Here is a 23,148-nt window from a genome sequence, read left to right on the forward strand (position 1 = left end):
TTTAAATATAACACTTAACATGTTCTCATTTTAGTTCCAGGTTTTCCTGATTCTTCAAAGAAAAATACTATGTGGCCTTTTCTTTGCTGTTTTAGCTCATTTTAAAGCATGTTTTAACTTATTTTGAATCATTTGAAGCCTTTTCAAAGCCGCTGAGTCCCCCTTCTGGGCCCCGGGCCCCTGTTTGAGAACCACAGCTTTATATAAGAGCATCCGAGCCTCGACACATCACGTGACTGGATCCTGAGCCCCAGTGGCTCGCGTCACGTGACTGGTGTCGACACCACTCCTCTGACAGGGATCTCGTCTATGGTTCGCTCAAGCACAGGTGTGCAGTCTTTCTGAACAGGTTTGATTTTACACCATTTCCTTCATTACATTTCTTCACTGCTATGAATAAAGTGCTGTGTGTGAGCCGCGCGTAAGCCGCCGTTCGGGCCGTTAAATCCCCGTGTTGCTGTTGTAAATCGCGAAATGGTGGCAGTGACACAGCCCAGAATAAAGATAGCGTGTGGAGGACGGGTTTCTGCTGTAACACTTACTGGATTTTGATATTACTCGATTTTCGTCGATAAAGGCGTTTTATGGTACATATCATGGCGTTTGTTGGTACATATGGAGCTCAACGCAGTATTTGAGAGTCAGATAGATGTCGAGCATCATCATCTTCATCAGGAGGAGAAACGGGATGATTCTGGATGATTCCTCTACTAAACCCTCACAATTATCCTTTATTATCATCATTATTTCATCTTTTAGATCAGCCTTATTCTACAATGTGTTAAACTGCGCCTATGATTTTTACCGAAATGTTATTATTTGATTAATATTTTTACAGTAAAGCGTTGGCCTGGTTTCTCGGGGTTTATTCATGATAATTTCTGGCATTAAAACAAACACATTTCCATTTTTATACTGTACAAACCACTACTGTTGTGTTTGAGCTCAGTGGACGTGCAGGGCCTTTGGTTTAATGACTGAATAGTGGATATAAGGTTACTCCTCTTTATTCAGTTTAACTCAGATTTCTTTTAAGATTTAGGAATGTCACAGTGACTAAACCTAGTGTTGTGGACTGAAGGCTAGGACTGATATTATAACATTAATAATATATAAAATATTAATATATAATATGCATCATTTTCCCCAAACTGGCATTTCAAACACTCTTTGTTTTTGATAGGACCTTCTGTCCTTCTGTTATTCTAATGAACTGGGTTTGGTAATGAGATAATGCTGGCTAAATATTAACTACTATTCAGTGATGGCATAATCATTTCATATAAATGTGCAAATGATTGTGTAATTACTGTGTTAATGTTTTGATGATTAGTAAGTGTGTAAATATGATCTTAAATGTGGTCTTTTTTTTCTTTTTTTTTTGCCTACATTTTTTGAGTCACACTTTAGATTAGGGTACAAATATTCACTATTAACTAGTTCTCCCTCAATAAACTCCTAATTACTGCTTATTGACAGTAAATAAGGTAGTTAGGAATGGGGAATGATGTGATGTAGTGTATGTAGTGATGTATTAATTGAGGCATTAATATGTGCTTTATATGTACTACTAAACAGACAATATGCATGCTTCTCTTTTCATTAATTCATTTATAAAGCACAATTTAATACAACAGCATTTGCCCAAAGTGCTGTGCAAAGATAAAAATGAATAAAGCAGGTGATACAGAAATTTAAAGTAAACACATAATTCAGTGTAGAATATGCCTCAGTGCCGTGTAGAGTTACAAGCCTGAGATAATGGATGAGTTTATCAGTTTCTATCATGCAGGGGTAAAAGATGCAAGCCCTAAGTTTTAATCTAGACCTATAGGAACAGTTAAAGCAGCTGATCAGCACATAAGAGACCTAGTAGATGTGTGCTGTTTAAAAGGACTGCTAGAGAAGGTGGTGCCGACGCATTTAATGATTTAAAAACAAACAGGAAAAGATTAAATTCAATTCGGAAACGTACTGGCAACCAGTGAGAGATAATCGTAATGTCAGCATCCTAGCAGCTGCATTTTGGACTACCTGCAAATGAGACAACACCGTCTATCTGACTCCTATACAGAGAATTACAATAATCAAGCCTTGAAAAAATAAAGGCATGAATGACCTTATCAGGGTCCTTTAAAGAGAGAAATGTCTTGACTTTGGTCAAAAGTCTCAAGTGGAAAAGGCTGGATTTGATCAAATTTAAAAGCTTTGTCAAATAAAACACCCAAATTCTTCTCTACCGTTTTATTATTACGAGACCAGTGGAACAAGATTCAAATCATCGTTTGGTCCAAATTTAATAATGTCTATTTTGTTTTTGTTGAGTAAAAAAAAAAAAAAAAAAGTTAAAGACATCCAGCCTTTTATATAATTTAGACTGGCTAAAAGAGTTAGGGCATTCTTGTTATTCTGTTGCAATGGCAGATAAATCTGTCTATCATGCTAATAAGCAGTTAGTCAATGTAAATATGTATCTAATCTAAAGTGTTACCGAGTTATCAAGTGAAAATAGGGATGTTACACTATTCAGCCCAACCAAATGTAAAGTTTTTCTTATCTAAATAAATCTCTTATCTAAACACTCATGAAGCTTAGTGGGCTTATTGTGAACAATATGGATCAATGGAGCCGTTCTTTATAAGCCCACTTGACAAAAAATAAGTAATATTAATAAACGCATCATTCATGCAGTGTTGTTGGTTAGATGCAATACAAAATACTGCTTTACAATACCAAGAATCAAAGAATACAAAAAAAAATCATATCAGGTTTTATTCTAATTTGATTAATTAATCTCTTATAATAATAATAATAATAATAATAATAATAACAATTATTGTTGTTATTGTCATCATTATTATTTAATCAATACTTCTCAATAATACTGTACAAATCAAATTCAGTTTTATCGGCACACCTTACAAGGCATGAATCTGTATTTAGAATGAGCACTTTTATATTTGCATTATAAATGATAATACCTCCATAATAAATGATATTATACCTCCAGCTAGATTGCCCATGATCTCCACCAGAGGGCACTCCTCCTACAACTACATTTCCCATAACCCATTGCCTGGACTCACTGTGGTTTGATTACTTCCACCTGTGTGTCATTTGCTTGTTAATGTTGGCCTATAAGCACGGTGTTTCCACTCACGCTTTTTGCGAAGTCTTGTGTTACACTGCAGTTCTGAGTGCTTTCTCTAGTTTCCTGTACTATGGTTCTGATCTTCTGCCTGGTTTCCTGGATTTCCCTGTTTGCCCTGTGTTTTGACCATTTTCCTCATATGTGACCCTGGACCACAAAACCAGTCTTATGTGTAATTTTTTTAAATTGAGATTTATACATCATCTGAAAGCTGAATACGTAATCTTTCCATTGATGTATGGTTTGTTAGGATAGGACAATATTTAGCCGAGATACAACTATTTTAAAATCTGGAATCTGAGGGTACAGAAAAATCGAAATATTGAGAAAATCGCCTTTAAAGTTGTCAATTTCTATTGGCGATTGTGCTGCATCCATTCACAAAAATAAATGTTTTATATATTTAAGGTGGGAAATTTACAAAATATCTTCATGGATCATGATCTTTACTTAATATCCTAATGATTTTTGGCATAAAAGAAAAATCTATAATTTTGACCCATACAATGTTTTGTTGGCTATTGCCACAAATATACCCGTGCAACATAAGACTGGTTTTGTGATCCAGGGTCACATATGTGGATTACGATTGTAGATCTTCTAACCGTGTGTACAGTACAGAGCAGTACACAACAATAAATACACTAGTGATGGGAAGTTCTGATCAATTTACTGACTCTCTCGTTCGATCTTGTTTATTAAAATTCGAGTCATTTCGTTTTTAAAGTGGCTTTAAAGTTCCCAAATTCCCCGAACACGTTTCCAAATTCCCCCGAACACATCCACCAATTCAATCTTGATCATATTCTGAATTAGGAAATCATTATAATACAGCCAAAGATAATTTACAGGGAACATAAATATTTACTTTACTTTACTTTATTTAATTTACTTCCAAATCTTTCATTCATTTGTCATGTGACAGTGACAGATCATGCAATGAACGAATGATTTTAGTTCATCACTAAAATACACTGAGAGGGTGCTACCAAATTATATGACTATAGTATTTCATAAATGAGTGCGGTTACTAATAATATTACATATTTTGTTATGAAATGCTCTGACAGTGTGATTTAATTGAGACTCGACCTTGATTCTACTATATTTGCTCATACAGTAAATTACCATTGTTCTTCAATCACACTATTCATTTAAAGATAATTAAAAACACAAACATAACAGTTGCTGCTATTAGATTTAGGTTCAGTTTGCATAATATTTACTAAAATAATTAGAAAAAAATAATTTGAATATAAATCAATTTGAGGGGGAAAAAATAACTTAATAAATAAACAGATTTATCCTTCAGATCTGCAGAATTGTAGAAGTCTGTGTTTAAAATGAAGAAGCTGTTGAACATCAGAGAACGACAGCTGTCCTGGCATAAGCCCAGTTTATGAACCTTAATTTAGTTCAGTCAAGTCACATTTATTTCTGTGGCGCTTTATACCGTACAATACAGATTATCAACGCAGCTTCACAGTAATGAAGGGTTTTCCACTGAAGGAAAACAACAGTGATGTCATCGTCCAGCTCAGTTCAGTTCTCATACAACAGTGTCAGTGCAGTCAAATCAATAATATTGCCGAATATTAAGTGTCCTTAATAAGCGAGCCAGTGGCGACAGTGGCAAGAACCCAAACTATATCAGTGACAGAAATGGGAACCTTGGGAGAAACCAGGAACAGTTCTCCTCTGGCCAAATGAACCAACACGGTGAAATACAATTTGATTATTTTGTTGATTATAATATCTGGTATAAAACACATGCCGGATAAATCTGCATGTCCTGCAGTCGTGTCTGTCAGACTTTCGAGCTGTAAGGCTTGATTGGTCCGCTTGTGTTTCTGACCCACCGCAGCCTCCATCCTTCCCACAGAGACACAGTCCCCTTCAGATGTGTTTGATCTTAAGCTTGCCAAAATCTTTTACCACGCCACTGGCGCATCATCATCATCATCATCGCCAGCAGAAATGCTGCATCATCTCAAACCGGCGGCTGAGGCCCAAAACCTTTCCTTTACAGCTTTAGGAGGCATTATCGCGGGACAGATGCAACCGCTTCTAATTTAATACCGGTAGAAGAGTGCAAGTTTGTATTTGTTGATCAACATCTGTGTCTGTCACAGTGGGTTTCAGAGTACACTCACATGGACACTGAACTCAGTTTGAGCTCCAGCCCCATTGATCTGCCTACAGTGTTGAAAGCTTTCAGCTGACATACGGCTTTACGTGAACACTAGTGTATCAGCAGCACAGCACTGAACGCACACAGTCAGTCTTTTCTAACTCTTTTATACTCTGTACACTCAGAACACATGGGATTTTTTTGTGCTAATCAGTTTGTCCACAAGCTGGCGACACTGGCCTGGCCCGAAAACAACAACAAACTACTGTAAAACTCACCTTTGATCACCAAAATTACATATTTTAACGTTTTTTCCTTGAAAAAAATTCTTCATGCCTTAAAATATCTTGAATGTAACTCGACACCCTTGCCTCATTTAGTATGCGCGGTTCTATGAATATGCAAATGAGCCCCGCCTCCACTCACTCACTCAGCTCAGAGATCCACTGGTTGACGATCACACGTTGATCTGATTGGTTACAAGGTAGTTTGTGACGTCAGAAACACCAGCGATTTCAAAGCGTGTTTCTGAGACTGTGTTTGGTTCACTGCAGTTTTAAGGAGAAAATACTCAGCAATGGTGTCGACTTATGAACTTACACATGGTTTGTCTTAAAGCAGATTAAAAACACCACACAGACATAAACAACATTAAAAGCTGGATTTTCACCACTTTTAATACGTTTTGAGAACAGCTTACTCTGACTTTGAACAAAACTGACAAACATTTAAATCTCTTAATTGCCTTTGAATGCTCAAGTCACTGCTGCACTAATGTATGTGCTAGACAACATTATACAATATAGCTAGATCTAAATACAGAGGATCACTCATCTCGTATCATTTTACGATGTTATAAATTGATATATTGTCCATCCCTAAAACTTGATTTATGTACAAAAGAGTGCAACTTTTTGTAAAGCTGCTGTGTTGTGACTAAATTGCCGTTCACACCAAGAACGATAGCTATAGCGATAACGTACTCGGTTACTAACGTAACCTTGGTTCTCTCTAGAAGAGGGAACGAGTACTGCGTAAGTATCTTACGCTAGGGGAAAATCCCTTTTCCGCGAGATATTGAAGCCAAAAAATTATACTTTATTTTGTATTATTGTAAAACACGTTGCGGCAGCATACAGACATAGGCAAGACGGCTCGCGTGCCTATTGGCTGTTCTGCGGCAACTGCAGCAGCCTATCGAGCAAGGCCTAGCGTGACGTCAGACCCAATGAGGGTGCTTCGCGCCCGCTGCGTCACGTCCCGCCAAAACGGGCGTGGCTTAGGCCTATAAATCCGGCTCGCAGGCAGCTGATATCTGGTTTTTCATCGCCGAAGCGAACCAGAGCGTGTGCATGCACGGCAAGATACGCAGTACTCGTTCCCTCTTCTAGAGAGAACCGAGGTTACGTTAGTAACCGAGTACGTTCTCTTACGAGAGGTCTCTCGTACTGCGTAAGTATCTTACGCTAGGGGACCCAATGTAAAACGGCGTGCGTGCTAGGATCTGACACCAAAGACCCAAGGGCGAAAGCCTGGGGTTCATATAGTGCACAATCACCAAGGGAACTCACAGGGAGTCCGGGAAGAGGGAGGGGCGGAACCGCGCTCTTCCACATATAGCAGCGTCCCTCAGATGCAAATTACATCATACAGACAGGGCGGAGTACGGCCTGAACTGATGGACAATTGTGGGTCTTATTCATTTGCCCATAAGCATTTTATGCTCGATCAGCGAACAGTGCTCAGCGGACACAGTATCCTGAACCGATAGCATCAGAACAGACAGTACTGGTTTAATTAGACCGACAACAGCCTGGCCTGTAAGGCGGGAACCTCTAGGTTATAAAACCTTATAAATGTAGACGGGGAGGCCCAGCCTGCCGTCATACATATATCTTGCAAGGCAATCCCACTTGACCAGGCCCACGATGAAGCCATGCTTCTCGTGGAGTGCGCTCTGACACCCAACGGGCACTGCATGCCCTTGGAAGTGTATGCCAGCGCAATGGCGTCAACTATCCATCTGGATAGGCTCTGTTTCGACGCGGCTAGTCCCTTGGAACGTCCGCTGAACGAAACAAAGAGCTGCTCCGTCTGTCTGAAGACAGATGAGCGAGACACATAAGCTCTTAATGCCCTGACTGGGCAAAGGAAGCTCGGGCTGACAGGGAAATGACCTGCGCCCTAAACGGTGTGTTGAGGGTTTTTGGAACATAACCGTGCCTAGGTTTGAGTATAACTCTTAAGTCATCAGGCCCAAACTCCATGCACGTCGCGCTTACTGAGAGCGCGTGTAAGTCCCCTATGCGCTTCACTGAAGCGAGAGCCAGAAGAAACACTGTCTTGAAAGACAGGTGTTTAAGATCAATCGTCTGTAAAGGCTCGAATGGGTCACCTTTCATGGCTTCCAGTACCGTAGAAAGGTCCCATACAGGGACTGAGGGAGGTCTGGGAGGATTCAGTCTCTTAGCTCCTCTAAGGAAGCGCATGACTAAATCGTTCCTTCCTATTGACTGACCAAGCGTTGTTTTTGAGAACGCTGCTATGGCCGCCACATAAACTTTGAGCGTGGAAGGGGACCTGCCCTTGTCCAACAGCTCTTGTAGGAAGGAGAGAACCTCCGTCACCCCACAGTCTGGGGGCGACACGCCACGAGCTGTGCACCAGCTGGAGAACACTGACCATTTCGAGGAATAGAGACGTCGCATAGACGGAGCTCTAGCCTGCGTGATCGTGTTTAACACTCCGCTTGGGAGGTCAGCGGGTACCCGTTGATGGCCCAAACATGAAGGGACCACAGCTCTGGGCGCGGATGCCAAATCGAGCCCTTGGCCTGAGAGAGGAGGTCCCTCCTCACTGGCATTGGCCATGGGGCAGTGCTCGCTAGCTGCATCAGAACTGGGAACCAGGGTTGGTTTTTCCAGAACGGCGCTACGAGTAGCACTGAGCATCCTTCTTCCCTGATCCGTTCTATCACCTGAGGCAGGACAGAGACGGGAGGAAAGGCATAGAGCGGGCGGCGGTGCCATACATGAGCCAGCGCGTCCCTGCTCTTGGAGAAAAATTCCAGACAGTGAGCGTTTTCTTGAGACGCGAACAGGTCTACTTCCGCTCTGCCGAATTTCTTCCACAGCAGCTGGACTGTCTGTGGGTGTAGAGACCGCTCGCCTGTCGGAACATTGTTCCTGGACAGTCTGTCCGGTCCTACGTTTAAGAGCCCTGGCACATGCACTGCTCTCAGCCCACACCAGGAGGCGTTCTGTCAGCCTGTGCAGGCTTTGGGACCTGAGGCCGCCCTGGTGATTTATGTAGGACACCACTGACATGTTGTCCGAGCGGACCAGGACGTGGTGTCCTTGTATTTGGGGACAAAAACGTGTCAGCGCGTTGTCTACTGCCAGTATTTCGAGGCAGTTTATGTGTAGAAGCTTCTCCCGTTCCGACCATTGGCCAAAGAACGGTCTGCCCTCGAGCAGCGCTCCCCATCCCGAGGTGGATGCGTCCGTAGACACTACCTTCACACTCGAGGAAGTCCCCAGGCTTACACCTGATTGGTACCAGTCGTTTGCTTTCCAAGGTTTCAGAGCTGCGATGCATTTCTGATTGACCTTGAGACGAAGCAGACCGGAAGCCCACGCTCGGCGCGGTACTCGCGCTTTCAGCCAGAACTGTAGAGAAGCAAGCCCAGCTCAAGTACTGATGATGCTGAGGCCATGAGACCTAGCATCCTCTGAAATCTCTTGAGCGGGACAAATGCGCCGCAGCGGAAAGAGCTCGCTGCGCGCTGAATGTCTAGTACGCGCTGTGGTGACAGTCGCGCTATCATAGACCGCGAGTCCACTTCTGTGCCCAGGAAAGATATTATCTGTCTGGGGGACAGAGAACTCTTTGCCCAACTGACTCTGAGACCCAGATTCTCGAGGTGATCGAGTAAAATGGTCCTGTGCTCTATGAACTCCGAGTGAGATTGAGCTAGAATCAGCCAATCGTCCAAGTAGTTCAATACTCGCATGCCCTGTAGTCTGAGGGGTGCGAGCGATGCGTCCATGCACATCGTAAAATGTGCGGGGTGCTAGGGACAAGCCGAACGGTAGGACTGTGTACTGATATGCCTGGCCCTCGAAGGCGAATCTCAAATATCGCCTGTGACGTGACGCTATCTGTATTTGAAAATAAGCGTCTTTCAGATCTATTGACACAAACCAATCTCCTCGGCGAATCTGCGAGGATTTTTCTGGTCGTGAGCATTCTGAACTGTCGCTTCGCAAGCACTCTGTTCAGTTGCCTTAGATCTAGTATGGGTCTGAGACCCCCGTCTTTTTTCGGTACCAGGAAGTATCTGCTGTATAGCCCTCCTTCGTTCTGAGCTTGAGATAAAGGCTCTATGGCCCCTTTGCTCAACAGTTTAAAAATTTCGGCTCGAAGTAGGTGTGCTACTTCTGTTTTTACCGTGGTTTCGACGCGCGTCGCATAGCGGCGAGGGCGTCGGCGAAACTGTAGCGAATAGCCTCTTTCTATAATGTCTAGCACCCACTTCGAAAACCCCGGGTAGCCTTGCCCATGCGTCTGCACGAATGGCTAGGGGTTGAATGCAAAGCGCGCTCTGGTCGCTCAGCGACAGAGGGGCTTCGGTGTGCTGCAACATAAGCGTCGCGCTTATGACATTTGAGGCAGGGGGCGCGCTGATAACAGCAGGCAGATTGCCCGCGTTCGACTCCTCTGCGGTGGTCAACCGAGAGGGGGAGGGCTGGGCGAGTCCCGTAAGACCTGTCATGTCTATGTGTGAATGTGGGCGCGGGATAGCGGGCACATTTACAACACTGAGAGCATTGTCCGCCTGAGCAGAGCGAATGCACGTTGGTTTTGTTTTTACAGAAACCTTGAGACATGCAGAACGTAGTGTTTGTGGGCACTGGGCAGTGGGCACATTTACCATGTTTAATGCGTAATCGATCTGGGTCGATTTCATGTGCGCGAGCCCTGTGTGACGGGCTGTGTTTGTGTGTAGGAATGAGCACTGGGCAGTGGGCATTTTGTCTACACTCATAACACCATCGGCCATGGCCGGGACACCAGAAAATACACTCTTATGGGATTTATCTGGGTAGCTGTAAAAGCGGCGTTTGTGTGCAGGCAAGCGGGCTGTGTTGCCGACTTGTTTACTGCAGAATACACTGGAACAGTCGCATTTACTGGAACTGAACGAGCGAGAAGTTGCCATAGAAACAGAGAGCGTCAACATGCTGGCGTTTGTTTGCAGTCCACTGTGCAATATTGACATTTCCAGTCGCCTGAACTTCAGAGGGGAATGAGAAATGTGTGAGAAATGGAGGTCGGTCCAGCCGCAGCTGGACTAGGAACACTCTCTTTTCTCCTTTCGCCAGTGACGCACGGAAACCATAGAAACGGTGTTTGGGTGCAGGCGAGCGGGTTGTACAACGCGCTCGTTGGCTGCAAAATACACATCTGCAGTCGCCTTTTCAGGGAACTGACAGAGCGAGCATTGACGGCATAATTTTATCTGCCGGTAGACCCGGGATCGAACACGGGTCTCTCGCGCGAAAGCCTGAGAATCTACCACTGGGCCACAGGGGAAGACACATAGGCATTCAGTTAGCGTGAGTATTATCAGAGAGCGTCAACATGCTGGCATTTGTTTGCAGGCGTGCGTGTATTACAACAGGCTCGCTCACTGCAATATTGACGTTTCCAGTCGCCTGAACTTCAGAGGGGAATGAGAAATGTGTGAGAAATGGAGGTCGGCCCGGCCCGGCCGCAGCGGGACATAAAACACTCTTTTCTCCTTTCGCCAGTGACGCACGGGAACCATAGAAACGGTGTTTGGGTGCAGGCGAGCGGGTTGTACAACGCGCTCGTTGGCTGCAAAATGCACATCTGCAGTCGCCTTTCAGGGAACTGACAGAGCGAAGCATTGGCGGCATAATTTATCTGCCATTAGACCGGGATTCGAACACCGGTCTCTCGTGCGAAAAACCAAAGATTCCGCCACTGAGCCACAGGGGGGAACACAAAGGCTTTCAGATGCACGAGCATATAAGAGCGTCAACATGTTTTCTTCGGCGTTTGCTTGCAGGCGTGTGTGTATTATAACTAGGGATGGGTACCGAAACCCGGTATTAAACGGGCCCCGGTGCTGAATTTTGAAAGACCGCTGGATCGTTAAGCTCGGACGTTATCGGTTCTGCTGTCGGTACTGGAGAAATTATGAAAGTACACGTGCTATTTATTATTGCTATTAAGAAATTATTATCTTGCGAATATATATTGAACCATTTGTCTGTGATGCATTTTTGCTAAAGAGAGGGAGTGTGTGTGTGTGTGTGTGTGTGTGTGTGTGTGTGTGTGTGTGTGTGTGAGAGAGAGAGAGCGAGCGATCTTTCACGCAAAGCCACGGCGCGCGCAACACAACAGCCCTGCTTAATGAGTGACGATGAGGACAGAACATTCAAAAGGTTACACTTTAGATCTTTGATATTAAACAAATTTTATTTTAGATTTAGATTTTGGCTTCCAATGATTATAAAAAAGAAGATATTTGAGGTGTAACCATTAAAAACTAATAACTAAGCCACATTCTCTCCAGCGCAACTTCCTTCCCTTCACAGAGCGATGCGCTGTCATTTCTCCCTAAAACCCAAAAGTAACGTCAGAATCTGCACGATCGGTGATTGTTGTAAAATGTAGTCTATACTGTTGCTAAACTGCGGGACGCGTTTGATAATAAAAGGCTATTAAAAGTACCAAAATTGACGCAATAGACGCTGTTCCAAAATGCGGCGCACGCTCTGAAACACACCGCAACGAGACAAGCAACGTATATTTTGGGCTTCGTGTGCGCATCTAAACGATCAAATACACAAATATGTCAAAATGGCCGTCTTGGAGATTCACTTAAACAGTTTATTCACTTAAATACAGTTTATGTCTTAAATCGGCGTAAATAGTTGGGAGAAAATATGAGGCTTAATAATGATTAGATCTGCATTTGGTCTTAAAGAGGCAGCAGTCTAATAATCCTGCTGACGATTGCTCATTAATGTGAATCAAACAACAAAAGGCAAAGAGAAAATCAGTCACAGCTCTTGAATGATATAAGCTTTAATCTATCTATGATAAACTATGCAGTGTTATTTTTCATCTGACTTTATTAGATGTCTTTTTAACCCATATTACTCCTGAACAGTAATGTCAGTAGACATTACTGAAATTAAAGCACTGGATATATAATTTGTATATTTGTTTTATTGTATACTTTTTTTGTTTTGTTTGACCATGTGTTTGTACTTTGTTTTTGGCGTCCTGTCTGTCTATATAAAACACAAAAGCCTGCACCCTTCTGCATAACATACATGTTTTATTTGTTTTGTTAAAGCATTGCTTTTTCTTTTGCTATAGATATTTATTTTACATGTCAAAATATAAAGCAATATTAATTATGTTCTAAATAATTTTCCCCCCTTTTTTTAATATAACAAAAAGAACCGATAAGAATACCGTTAAAGTACCGGATCGATAAGGAGTATCGGTAAGAGTAGTAATACCGTTAAAACCTTAACGATACCCATCCCTAATTATAACAGGCTCGTTTGCTGCAATATTGATATTTCCAGTCGCCTGATCAGGGAACTGTGTGAGAACTGTGTGAGAAATTCAGGTCAGTCCAGTCTCGGCGGGACTATAAACACTCTTTTCTCCTTTCGCCGGTGAGTGACGTGTGAATGGGGTGCAGGGGCAGGGTAGCTTTCTTGTACGTAAAGAAAAACTAACCCCGACCGTCCGCTTCCAGCCTCCCTTGTGAACGGCGCAGTTTGCGCGGCTCGAACAGAGGGAGAGAGAAAGCTAGCCCCGTGACCGTCCGCTCCTGACATCCCCTGTGAACGGCGCGGTTTGCGCGGCTCGAACAGAGGGAGAGCAGGTATCATCCCTCAAGCAGGCAAGGCAAGCGGGCGAACCGGCGAGCTTTGCGGGTTCGGGTTGGGGTTGGGGTTGGGGGGGGGGGGGCGGAGGAGCAGTCTCGGAGAAGGATGCCAGGTGAGTCCTCAGAGTCACCATTGGCAGTAAATAGCTCGCAGTGAGGGCAGTCGCCGTCAGCGAGCGCGAGAGCTGCGTGATCCTCAGGAAAGGGGCGTCTTGAAAAAGACGCCCGGCTCTTTTAGTGCAATGAGAGTGTGTGTCGCGGCAGCGAGCACACACACTATACACAAAACACAGAAGCAGAGAAAGGATGTAACGCCGGATAGCGCAGCAGGAAGGCGACTGAAGGCGGCGCGGCCAGCGGCTTCAGAGTGTCGACTCGTCCCGCTGAAAGGCTCCTTCAGACGGCGCGGCTTCTCTCCGGATCAAGCGATGCGAGAGCTTCGCTGAAGAGATGAAAAATCAGATATCAGCTGCCTGCGAGCCGGATTTATAGGCCTAAGCCACGCCCGTTTCGGCGGGACATGACGCAGCGGGCGCGAAGCACCCTCATTGGGTCTGACGTCACGCTAGGCCTTGCTCGATAGGCTGCTGCAGTTGGGTGTTTGGTGTTTTAAGCCCCCAACGGCGCCTTCCAGGCAGCGAGGGGATGGGTAGGTTTAAGGTTAAGGGTAGGGTTAGCTGCCTCTAAGGAGCCACTGGGGGCTTAAAACACCATCGAGCCTGCAGTTGCCGCAGAACAGCCAATAGGCACGCAAGCCGTCTTGCCTATGTCTGTATGCTGCCGCAACGCGTTTTACAATAATACAAAATTAAGGATAATTTTTTGGCTTCAATATCTCGCAGAAAAGGGATTTTCCCCTAGCGTAAGATACTTACGCAGTACGAGAGACCTCTCGTAAGAGAACTATATTTACGTCCACACCAACGAACAATAACGGTCTGTTTATTCTAAGCTCACGCGCTGCGGTTTCAACGTGTGTATGACATCATTAAACATGTTTTGCTGTTCTTGTTGCATTTAACCAGCAGGTGTCCTCAGCATGCTGTGCTTTGAGTGAAGCTAGTGTAATCGAGCTAATAATCTAACAGTGGATTTAGCTGACGGAGTCAATATACCTGAGGCAATACTTCTCACCAATTATTCAGAGGGCATGAACGATTGTTTTCCATATCCATTTTCTTCAAAAGGGGCTTGACTTGTCAAACAGTGCTGGATTTTTCTGGACCTCGACGATTAACTTCTCCACAATGTCGTCTGCCATTTTAAATGCGCAAGCCCTTAAATTAGAATGGATTCTGATTGGCTGTCAGTGTTTTATCGTTCAACAGCTGAAAAAAATTTTTTTTCCGAAAGTGATCCCAACGATATCGTTTCTCTACATCGTTATGGTTACAGCTGTGGTGTGAACTCTACTGTTCTTTAATATTGAGAATTTTTTTTAGAACTATATCTTTATCGTTATCTTTATCGTCCTTGGTGTGAACGGGCCTTAAAAGTACTAATTTTATTTGTAACATAATATATATTAGGGCTGGGACAATAAATAGATGCATCGCGATTCATGGATCGATTCCATTTTTTTCCCGAATGCATTTCGAATCGATTCTGAGCTTAGTTTTTAACAGCAGAGGGCGCTCTAGGCTAGTTTTTAACAGCAGAGGGCGCTCTTTGGCACTCTAGGCTAGTTTTTAACAGCAGAGGGCGCTTTTAACAGCAGATGGCGCTCTAGGCTAGTTCTTAACCGCACGTTCAAATGCTCACGAAGAAGAGCGCCCGTGCATTCGGCTGATTCTGAGAATGTACTCACACCTCAGAATGCTTTTATGACGCGAGATTAAGTTCAACGGCCCACTGCTAACACCCTTGTAATTTGCTTCAGCCTTTTCAAACTTTATGAATTATTATTTTATAGAAGGTTGAAGTCAGTGGCGGTTCTAGACCACAGTAACTGGGGGGGCCAGGCAGGGGCCACTTGTGCTTTTAGGGGGCACACCTTTAACATTCATCTTAACCTATTTTCAGTATTATTTCAAGTCATTTTTCACCATGTCATGCATGACTGCAATCTCTAGAAAAAGCTAATAAATTATATTAGCTAAGCTAATAAAACTATTTCAATTCAAATGAATGTTTCATTATGTTTAATTGTAGTGTGATATAATGATCAATAATAACACATTTTTAGCATCTAAGCACATCTAGGCACTTTTTTACACCTGGGGTGGGCGATTTGGCAATAATATCATATCACAATTTTATTTTTTTTCAGGAAAATCACGATTTTATCACGATTCTTATTTCATGTTGGTTTTACTATTTTGCATGTGATTGAGCATTACAGCCAAACTAATGTCCCTATTTTAAAAGCAAAGCCTTATAGGTAACAAAATATAGGTAACAAAATATAAAATAAAAAAGAATGGCAGACATTTAGGCCAAAGTGGCGAAAATAAAAATCTTTGTCACTATTTTCTTTGTTATAAAAATTAAGAACAGAGATACAAATTACACATACACAACTTAATATACAAATGAAATAAACAGTGCTTTATTTTTTCAGCTATAGGTGTATTTAACAGTAGAATTGAAGAAAGTAATTAAATGAACACATATGAAAATAAAACACAACAGACTTAAAGTTCTCAGTCAAGAGCAGTGAATGATTTCCTCTGTGTTTTGTTGTTTTATTAACATTAAAGGGATAGTTCTCCCCCCAAAAAGTCATAATTTACTCTCTTAAGTTGTTTTAAACCTGAATAAGTTTCTTTCTTCTGTTGAAAATAAACGTTATTTGAAAGAATGTGAGTAACCAAACAGTTGATGTACCCCTGTGACTTCCATAGTATATTTTTTTCCTACTATGTATGGAAGTCAATGGGGACCAGCAACTGTTTGGTTTTGGGTGAACTATCTCTTTAAGGACAAGCGGCAGCATGTTTATTATTAGGGCTACTGTCTCTTTAAGAACTGCACGCGACGCGTCTAATATACACGCATATGACAAGCAGATTTTAATTAATTTTCTCTGTTTACTTTCACTTTAGACATAACCAACTTTGTTTATGTAAACATTGTCTGTATTGGACAGTATTAGCGCAATATAAGACTCAAAAGATAACTTAGTCCAGTAACAGGCTTTTAGTGCATGTGCGCGTCGAGTGTACGCGCTCACTAAAGCGCATATTTGAACAGCGCATCAGCAGCGAATGACATGTTTAACCGGCAAGGCTTTAAAGCACATGCAAATAATGAACTTTTGTGAACTGCAGTGTCCCGTTCCTCTGCGTTAACATTTGATGTGAATATACGTCGTGCTGCAGTGTAGCCTATAGATGAAGGCACCGCAACTGATAAAATGCGCAGTTGTTTGGTGTGATTTTACGATTCCAAATTTAGGGGGGCCAGAGGGGGGGCCAAGCTTGGTGACACGGGGGCACTGGCCCCCCCGGCCCCCCCTCTAGAACCGCCACTGGTTGAAGTGGTGTGTGCGAGGCATTGGAGGCCAGCGGAGTACAGATGTTTCTAGAGCACGCAGTGCCCTCTGCTGTTAACAACTAAGCTCAGAATCGATTCGAGAGAGAATCACGATGAATTCGGAAAATCTCAGAATAAATCTAGAATCATTTTTCGATTCACGATGCATCAATTTATTGTCCCAAGCCCTTATATATATATTATTTATTCCTCTCTGTTTCAGCCAGGTCATGTCAGTAAAGATGGAAATGGATGCCAGTGGATCATCCAGGGCACCCATCTCCGTTCTGTCAGCCGCTGAGGTCAAAGGCACCCTGAAGCCCGAGCCCGACAAACCCCGCTGCTCCAGCACCCCCTGCTCCCCCATCAAAAGTACTGTCTCAGGATACCAAATCCTTCACATGAACTCCAACTATCTGGTGGGCTTCACCACCGGCGAGGAGCTTCTTAAATTAGCCCACAAGTGGTCTAGTCCTGACAGCAGCAACACAGAGGCCTTGCCCAGCCCCATCAAAAAGCCTGTGGATGTAAGTCTGCACCGAGCCTCGCGGATCTGCAAAGCCAAAAGCCGATACTACCAACCGTACGACATCCCAGCCATCAACGGGCGCCGGCGCCGGCGCATGCCCAGCTCAGGAGATGGCTGTCTGAAGTCTCTCGCCAGCGGGGAGCCCGGCAAGACCCCGCACGGCCCGCTGCCCCTGTGCCTGCTGAAGGGCAAACGCGTTCACTCAAAGTCCCTGGACTACCTCAACCTGGACAAGATGAGCCTCAGGGAGCCGGCGGACACCGAGGTGCTGCAGTACCAGCTCCAGCACCTCAATCTGCGGGGCGAGCGTGTGTTCACACGCAACAAGACATGAGTCGCCCAGCACTAACACACTCAGTGTAGGGCTCGATTTTTACCACTCTCTCCCCCATTACGCCATCCATACACCACTGATCTTCTGTGTGTGAGGAAACACCAGGGCAGGGGAAACCTTAAAGGAGTAGTTCATCCGAAAAGACTAGTTCTGTCATTATGCACTCACCCTCATGCTCTTCCACACTGTTTGTTTTTGTTTCAACGGAACAAAAAAAAAGCTAATTTCATACAAGGACAGTTGTTGGTGACTGCGGCTGTCTACGTGCGAATGGTTCATACTCAAAGTGTGCTAAAGCTATATCGTAGATTTGTGCGGGGAACAGGCACACAATGTGTTATCGATGCTGAAGCTCTGAAATTTCATCTGCGTCAAGCAAAGACTTTGATATCTGTCTGTCACACAAAACTATCTAGAGACTTTGGTAGACTTGGAATATAGCGCAGTTATTGCGTAGAGGTGTAGCATAGACACTCATATGATCGAGCTGCACGGCATCTGAAATAAAACCAAGTGCGATTGTCAAACGCAACGGCTGCACTTGAATCACATAAACACCTGTGTTTCCGAGTGAAGCTTCACACAGCTCACGATCTGGTGTTTCTGCATCTGCTCTGAGTTTGAGTCGCTTTCACGTGCGCTTGGGAAGCCGGCCATCTTCACAAACCTGTAATGAGAAACCGCTGACGACTAAAGAGAAGCGCCCGGCAGGGTTCTGCTAGAAAACGCTTTTGAAGACTTGAGACAGCCATAAATATTAGTATTGTAATTTATGGGTAAAATGTGCAGCCCTGCAAACATGGAGATGTTTTTATAAATCACATTTTAAATATGTTATCAGAAAATCTGCATATTTCATGAAGTCGAGCAGCCCTGTTGTATGTGTTTTTATGGAACTAGTGTCACAGGGACAGAGTCACTCAGAACTGACTTTGTATGAAAATGACCTGCATTAACCTTTAACCTTTCCCCCCCTCTTTTTCTTTTCTCCTTTTTTCAGTTTGGAAAGACATGAGGGTGAGTAAATAATGACATGAGAATGAATCCTTTATCCCCACAACGAATTATTGTAAAGGTGTGTGTTACAGGGCCATACATTCATTGCCATGGTGAGGTTTTTAAAGATTAGCAATAAATGGTGTGTCTTAATTGCTCAATTCCTACTGTGTGTGTGTGTGTGTGTGTGTGTGTGTGTGTGTGTGTGTGTGTGTGTGTGTGTGTGTGTGTGTGTGTGTGTGTGTGTGTGTGTGTTTGGCAGGTCCTCACTTTCTGAGAGCCCTTTAAAGGCCTGTTTGAGGATCAAGATCTGGTTTTAGTGATGAGGTTATAATTAGGTTTAGGGTAAGGGTTCGGGTCAATGAATGTCCTCACAAAGATAGGTGTGTGTGTGTGTGTGTGTGTGTGTGTGTGTGTGTGTGTGTGTGTGTGTGTGTGTGTGTGTGTGTGTGTGTGTGAAAAAGTATACCTTTGTAAATTAAGTGTGATAATGGCTGTACTGCAAAAATGCATTTAGTCATGTGTTCCCCCTCAACATCCAGTGGCACGTGTGTGTGTGTTATTCTGCTAACATTGGTAACTCGTGTCAGGTGAGGATCTCGACTGTTACGCAATCCGGATGTTCTTTAAAACACACTCTGATAGGCTTATAGCGCAGGAGAGGCTTTTCCTCGAAGAGGCCAAGCCGACATTAGCATATAGAAACCATTAATGGCCTTTTCATTTCTTTAATCAATATTTTACAGGAGACTCACTGGATCCTCTTATACACTGAATACTATGTTATTGTCTGGAAGAAGTGTGTGTTGATGAAGGCTGATAGTGCACATGGTAGATAACATTGCTATAAAACCAAAGTCCAGGGGGAACTTGATTAATAATTTTTTGGTCAACAGACAATCTTTCACCGTCTCACGCGATAAGCACTGGTAACAGGTTATGGGATCTTATTTCTCCATCTTCACAACAATGTTTAATATGTGTATCCATTTGCTTTTTTTGAGTTTTTTAAAAATCTTTATCATGATGAGTGAAGAGATATTAGCTCCAGACATCGGGATCATGTTTCTTTAGGATCTTTGCTAGTTGTTTGATACTTTTCCTCCTTCATCTTTTCTCTTCTATATCTTTCTCCTGTGATTTTAATTAAGTCGTTGAACTGAATTGCTAGATTTCACCCTTTTCAACATTACAGACTGTATTCTATAGTTTAGTTTTGTCTTCTAGGTCATCTTATCTAATCCTATTGTTTCACTGTTACGTTCAGCTAACCGTCGGTGGAATATGCTCTAAACAGCACCTTAGATTAATTCATTATATATTTATTAATTGTGATGTGTTGGTGGTATTTTATTACAGTATTTCCAAAGTTTTTTTTTTTTTTTTTTTACATATTGGTTTTAATTGAAGCCAAAATTAATAGTTTTGTTGTATAGTTTTCATGTTAATGTGATATGAATTCTTTGGACTACTGTTAAACATTGATTTAGTGACATTACACTATTGGAACAGTGTAATTTATTATTTATCTACATAGCTACACATACACAATACTTAACATACAGTGAAAAAGATCAAGCCTATTTGTCTAATTACAATATTGAAAAAAAATATTATGAACTTTCAAGGAAACCGCTTTTAAAAACACCATTAATTCAGTTTTGCAGTTCTTTTGGGCAGCAGTCAGCCAGCTGTCAATCATCCCGTCTGGACCCAGACCCAGTCATGTCCAAAGTACCAAAAAGTGAGCGGTTTGTGTCCCTGCAGGCAGGCTTGTGACGGGCCGTCCTGCTGAGGCCTTCACCACGGATGACTGACACGGTGTGTGTTCACACACTCCCTGATATATCAGCGGTTAAACACTTCAGCTTGAAAACCTGTCATGCACTGGAAATGTTAAACTGTTGTATTCTCCTTTTTTTTTTCAGATATGTAATATTAATAATGATTTAAAGAAATGCTCCTGCCTAGAGGGATACAACATAATTGATTTGAAATAGATGTTGCTGAATAAAAGTGTGTCACTACTGGCTGCAGTGCCTTCAGTAAGAAATACATGAGTTATCCAGAAGGCATGTCTTAGTTTGTCTTAGAATACTTGAATGCACATGTAATATTGTTACGTTATCTTCTGTTCTGAACATGTTCAATGCTTAAATTGTTTTTGTCAAAAGTTTGAGTTTCGTTTGATATTAATAAAACACCGTTCTTTGCATTGTGTATTTCTTACATTGTGTTCCCAGGGGAAGCATGAAACATGTATACTTGAAATGCAATGCAAGTCAGTTTGGATAAAAGCTTCTGCCAAATGCATGCATTTGATCTTAATCGGAGAGAACAGTGAAGCTGTGTTATCTGAAATATGTTGTTATGTTTGGCCTTTTCGTAGTTATCCAGTCGTAGTCCAAGTGTAAATGTCCTTCAAGACAGACTCGACTCGGAAAAGTTTGCTTTTATTTAGGCCAGTGGTTCTTGGGGCCCTCGGCAAACTCTACAGGGGTCTGCAGGATGACAGATGTGTGTGTAAACTGAATCATTATTAGTATATTAACATGACCTCAAATTTAATGCTAAAACAACAAACTAGAGATGATAAATGTAAAATCTTTTTCTTGAAGAACATGCAAAACATCTGGAAGGCTCCGTTCCAACACACCTGTGTCTCTGATCTCTGTCATATCCCAGTAGCCCCAGTAGCCCCACACCTCGGCTGGCTGGTCCAGGTGTGTTTGGTGAGAAATGTGGCTGCGATTAGTTATAACAACTTAAAATTTGTTGAGATAACTTAAATATCCAACTTAACTAAAGTTAACTAAACTTAATATTTTAAGTCAAGCATGAACACATACTTTTTAAAGTTGAAACAATGTTGGATTTTAAGTTGTGATAATCGCAGCAATTCTTTTTACAGTGGACGCCTGCAGGAAGACGCATGGCTACTGGTTTAGCAAAACTAAATGTGAGTCGGTATAGGATAATGAAAAAAGGTTTTATTATCCTCAGCTGGAGGGTCAATAAATCGAACTGAATTATATTGCAGTGATGAGAGAAAGCACTTCTTGATCGTTTAATGAGTTTATAAACATGCACACCTGTTTGTCTGAAGTCCCATTTTTTCCCCAAAAATTAGTTGTTTTTTTAAAATGCTGAACTCAGATCCAATAGCGTTGGTCTTTGTCAGGGTTGCCAAGTCTGTCGTTTTCCGGCGGAAATGGGCTACTTTTAAACTGTTGCCACAGGTTAAAGGTTTGAGATATTGCATGATATTTGACTGAAATGCATGTATTGTAATATTTTACGTTATAATGATAAAACTTTATCATTATAAAGTGGTTTTCAGTTGTAGCCTATACAGTAAATGTAAATGTTATTGTATTGTCATATTTTGAGTTTTGATATTTGGGATATGATCATTTGGCTACTTTTGGGCTATTTTTGATTGTCCATATTGGGCTAATTGTGTTACTCAGACCTGGCAAGCCCATGCCACCCTCGACCGTGTTGATGGTGGACACATTAGTTGATTAGTGTCCATTCAAAGTCGATGCTAGTGAAGGTATAGGGCCTATTGTATAGGCGACAAAATGTTATTTATAATATTAATAGCTTTAGACAGTTCGTTACGTTTGACCAATGGGCACACGTGCCAAAGTAAACCTTTTCCAGTGAAATCTTCTTTAATCGAAAACTGGAATCTTTTCTCATCGTTTCAGAAAAGTGAATGAATTTCGATCGCTAACATTGATCAGTGTCTTTATTTCACTAGTGTTTGTTCAAAGCTTTTCAATAATCATGGCATACACGACCCCCACTAAGGACCCTCAAGTGCACCTCTCCTGGTTCGCTAACACTATTACGAGGCAGAGAAATCGTATTGAATTATGTCTTAAGCTCAAATGGATAGCCTACCTGGACAACTCTAAATCTGGTTTCCGACTGCATCATAGATCTATAATGAATGATATTCACCTAAAAAAAAAAAAATGTCATGTTACTTTTATATCCCATTAATTATATATCACATCATATTTATATCATATACAAATTCTATCAAATTATACTGTATAATTGTATTGGATTTGTAGGCATTTGTGATATAAATGACAGCATAACATAGCCTACTCGTTTGTGCATTTCAAACTGCCTGTATCCAGGACAACATATTTTACTCGACTTCACGGATTTCAGTCTGACAGCAGTAGCCCAACAGGTAAATTATGTACATGCTATTCTAAAAATAACATGGTGACTAATGTAAACACAATAAAAGACTTACTCGACAATGAAATCATCCGCTGGATTCCAGTAGGGAATAAAACCCTAACCCGACCGACCACAACTCTCTATCCCTCCCGGGGATATTAGACGTGCAGTGAGGTGGAGGATCGCACTGAGCACCACAGTCTCACTCTTCTCCTGAGGAAAGACTAGTATACTGTACTACTCTTACACTACTGTGACTGGCAGAGCAGAAATAGTAACATCCTCCTGTGGATGAAGCATTATTATCTTTACTGTTATTACCTTGTCAATTCACAATAAAAGAGCTGTAACCACCCAAAGTTTGGTTACTGTTTTTTTTGTAATACCACTA

At 42.4% G+C, this 23,148-nt stretch overlaps 1 protein-coding gene across 1 annotated transcript; it reads left to right on the forward strand.

Annotated features, from left to right (window-relative positions):
* The first annotated feature begins 224 nt into the window (after positions 1 to 224).
* macir (macrophage immunometabolism regulator) lies at positions 225 to 20,769 on the forward strand. The gene is made up of 2 exons (XM_082156822.1): positions 225 to 349; positions 16,919 to 20,769. Exon 2 carries the CDS (start codon positions 16,926 to 16,928, stop codon positions 17,556 to 17,558), a length of 633 nt encoding a protein of 210 aa, XP_082012948.1. The 5' UTR covers positions 225 to 349; positions 16,919 to 16,925; the 3' UTR covers positions 17,559 to 20,769.
* Positions 20,770 to 23,148: the final 2,379 nt, after the last annotated feature.

The sequence above is a fragment of the Leuciscus leuciscus genome (genome assembly GCF_965113295.1).
Source record: "Leuciscus leuciscus genome assembly, chromosome: 24".
Lineage (NCBI taxonomy): Eukaryota > Metazoa > Chordata > Actinopteri > Cypriniformes > Leuciscidae > Leuciscus > Leuciscus leuciscus.

Excerpts from the sequence above, each read along its gene's own strand:
- macir (XM_082156822.1), top strand. The coding sequence starts at position 16,926 with ATGTCAGTAAAGATGGAAATGGATGCCAGTGGATCATCCAGGGCACCC.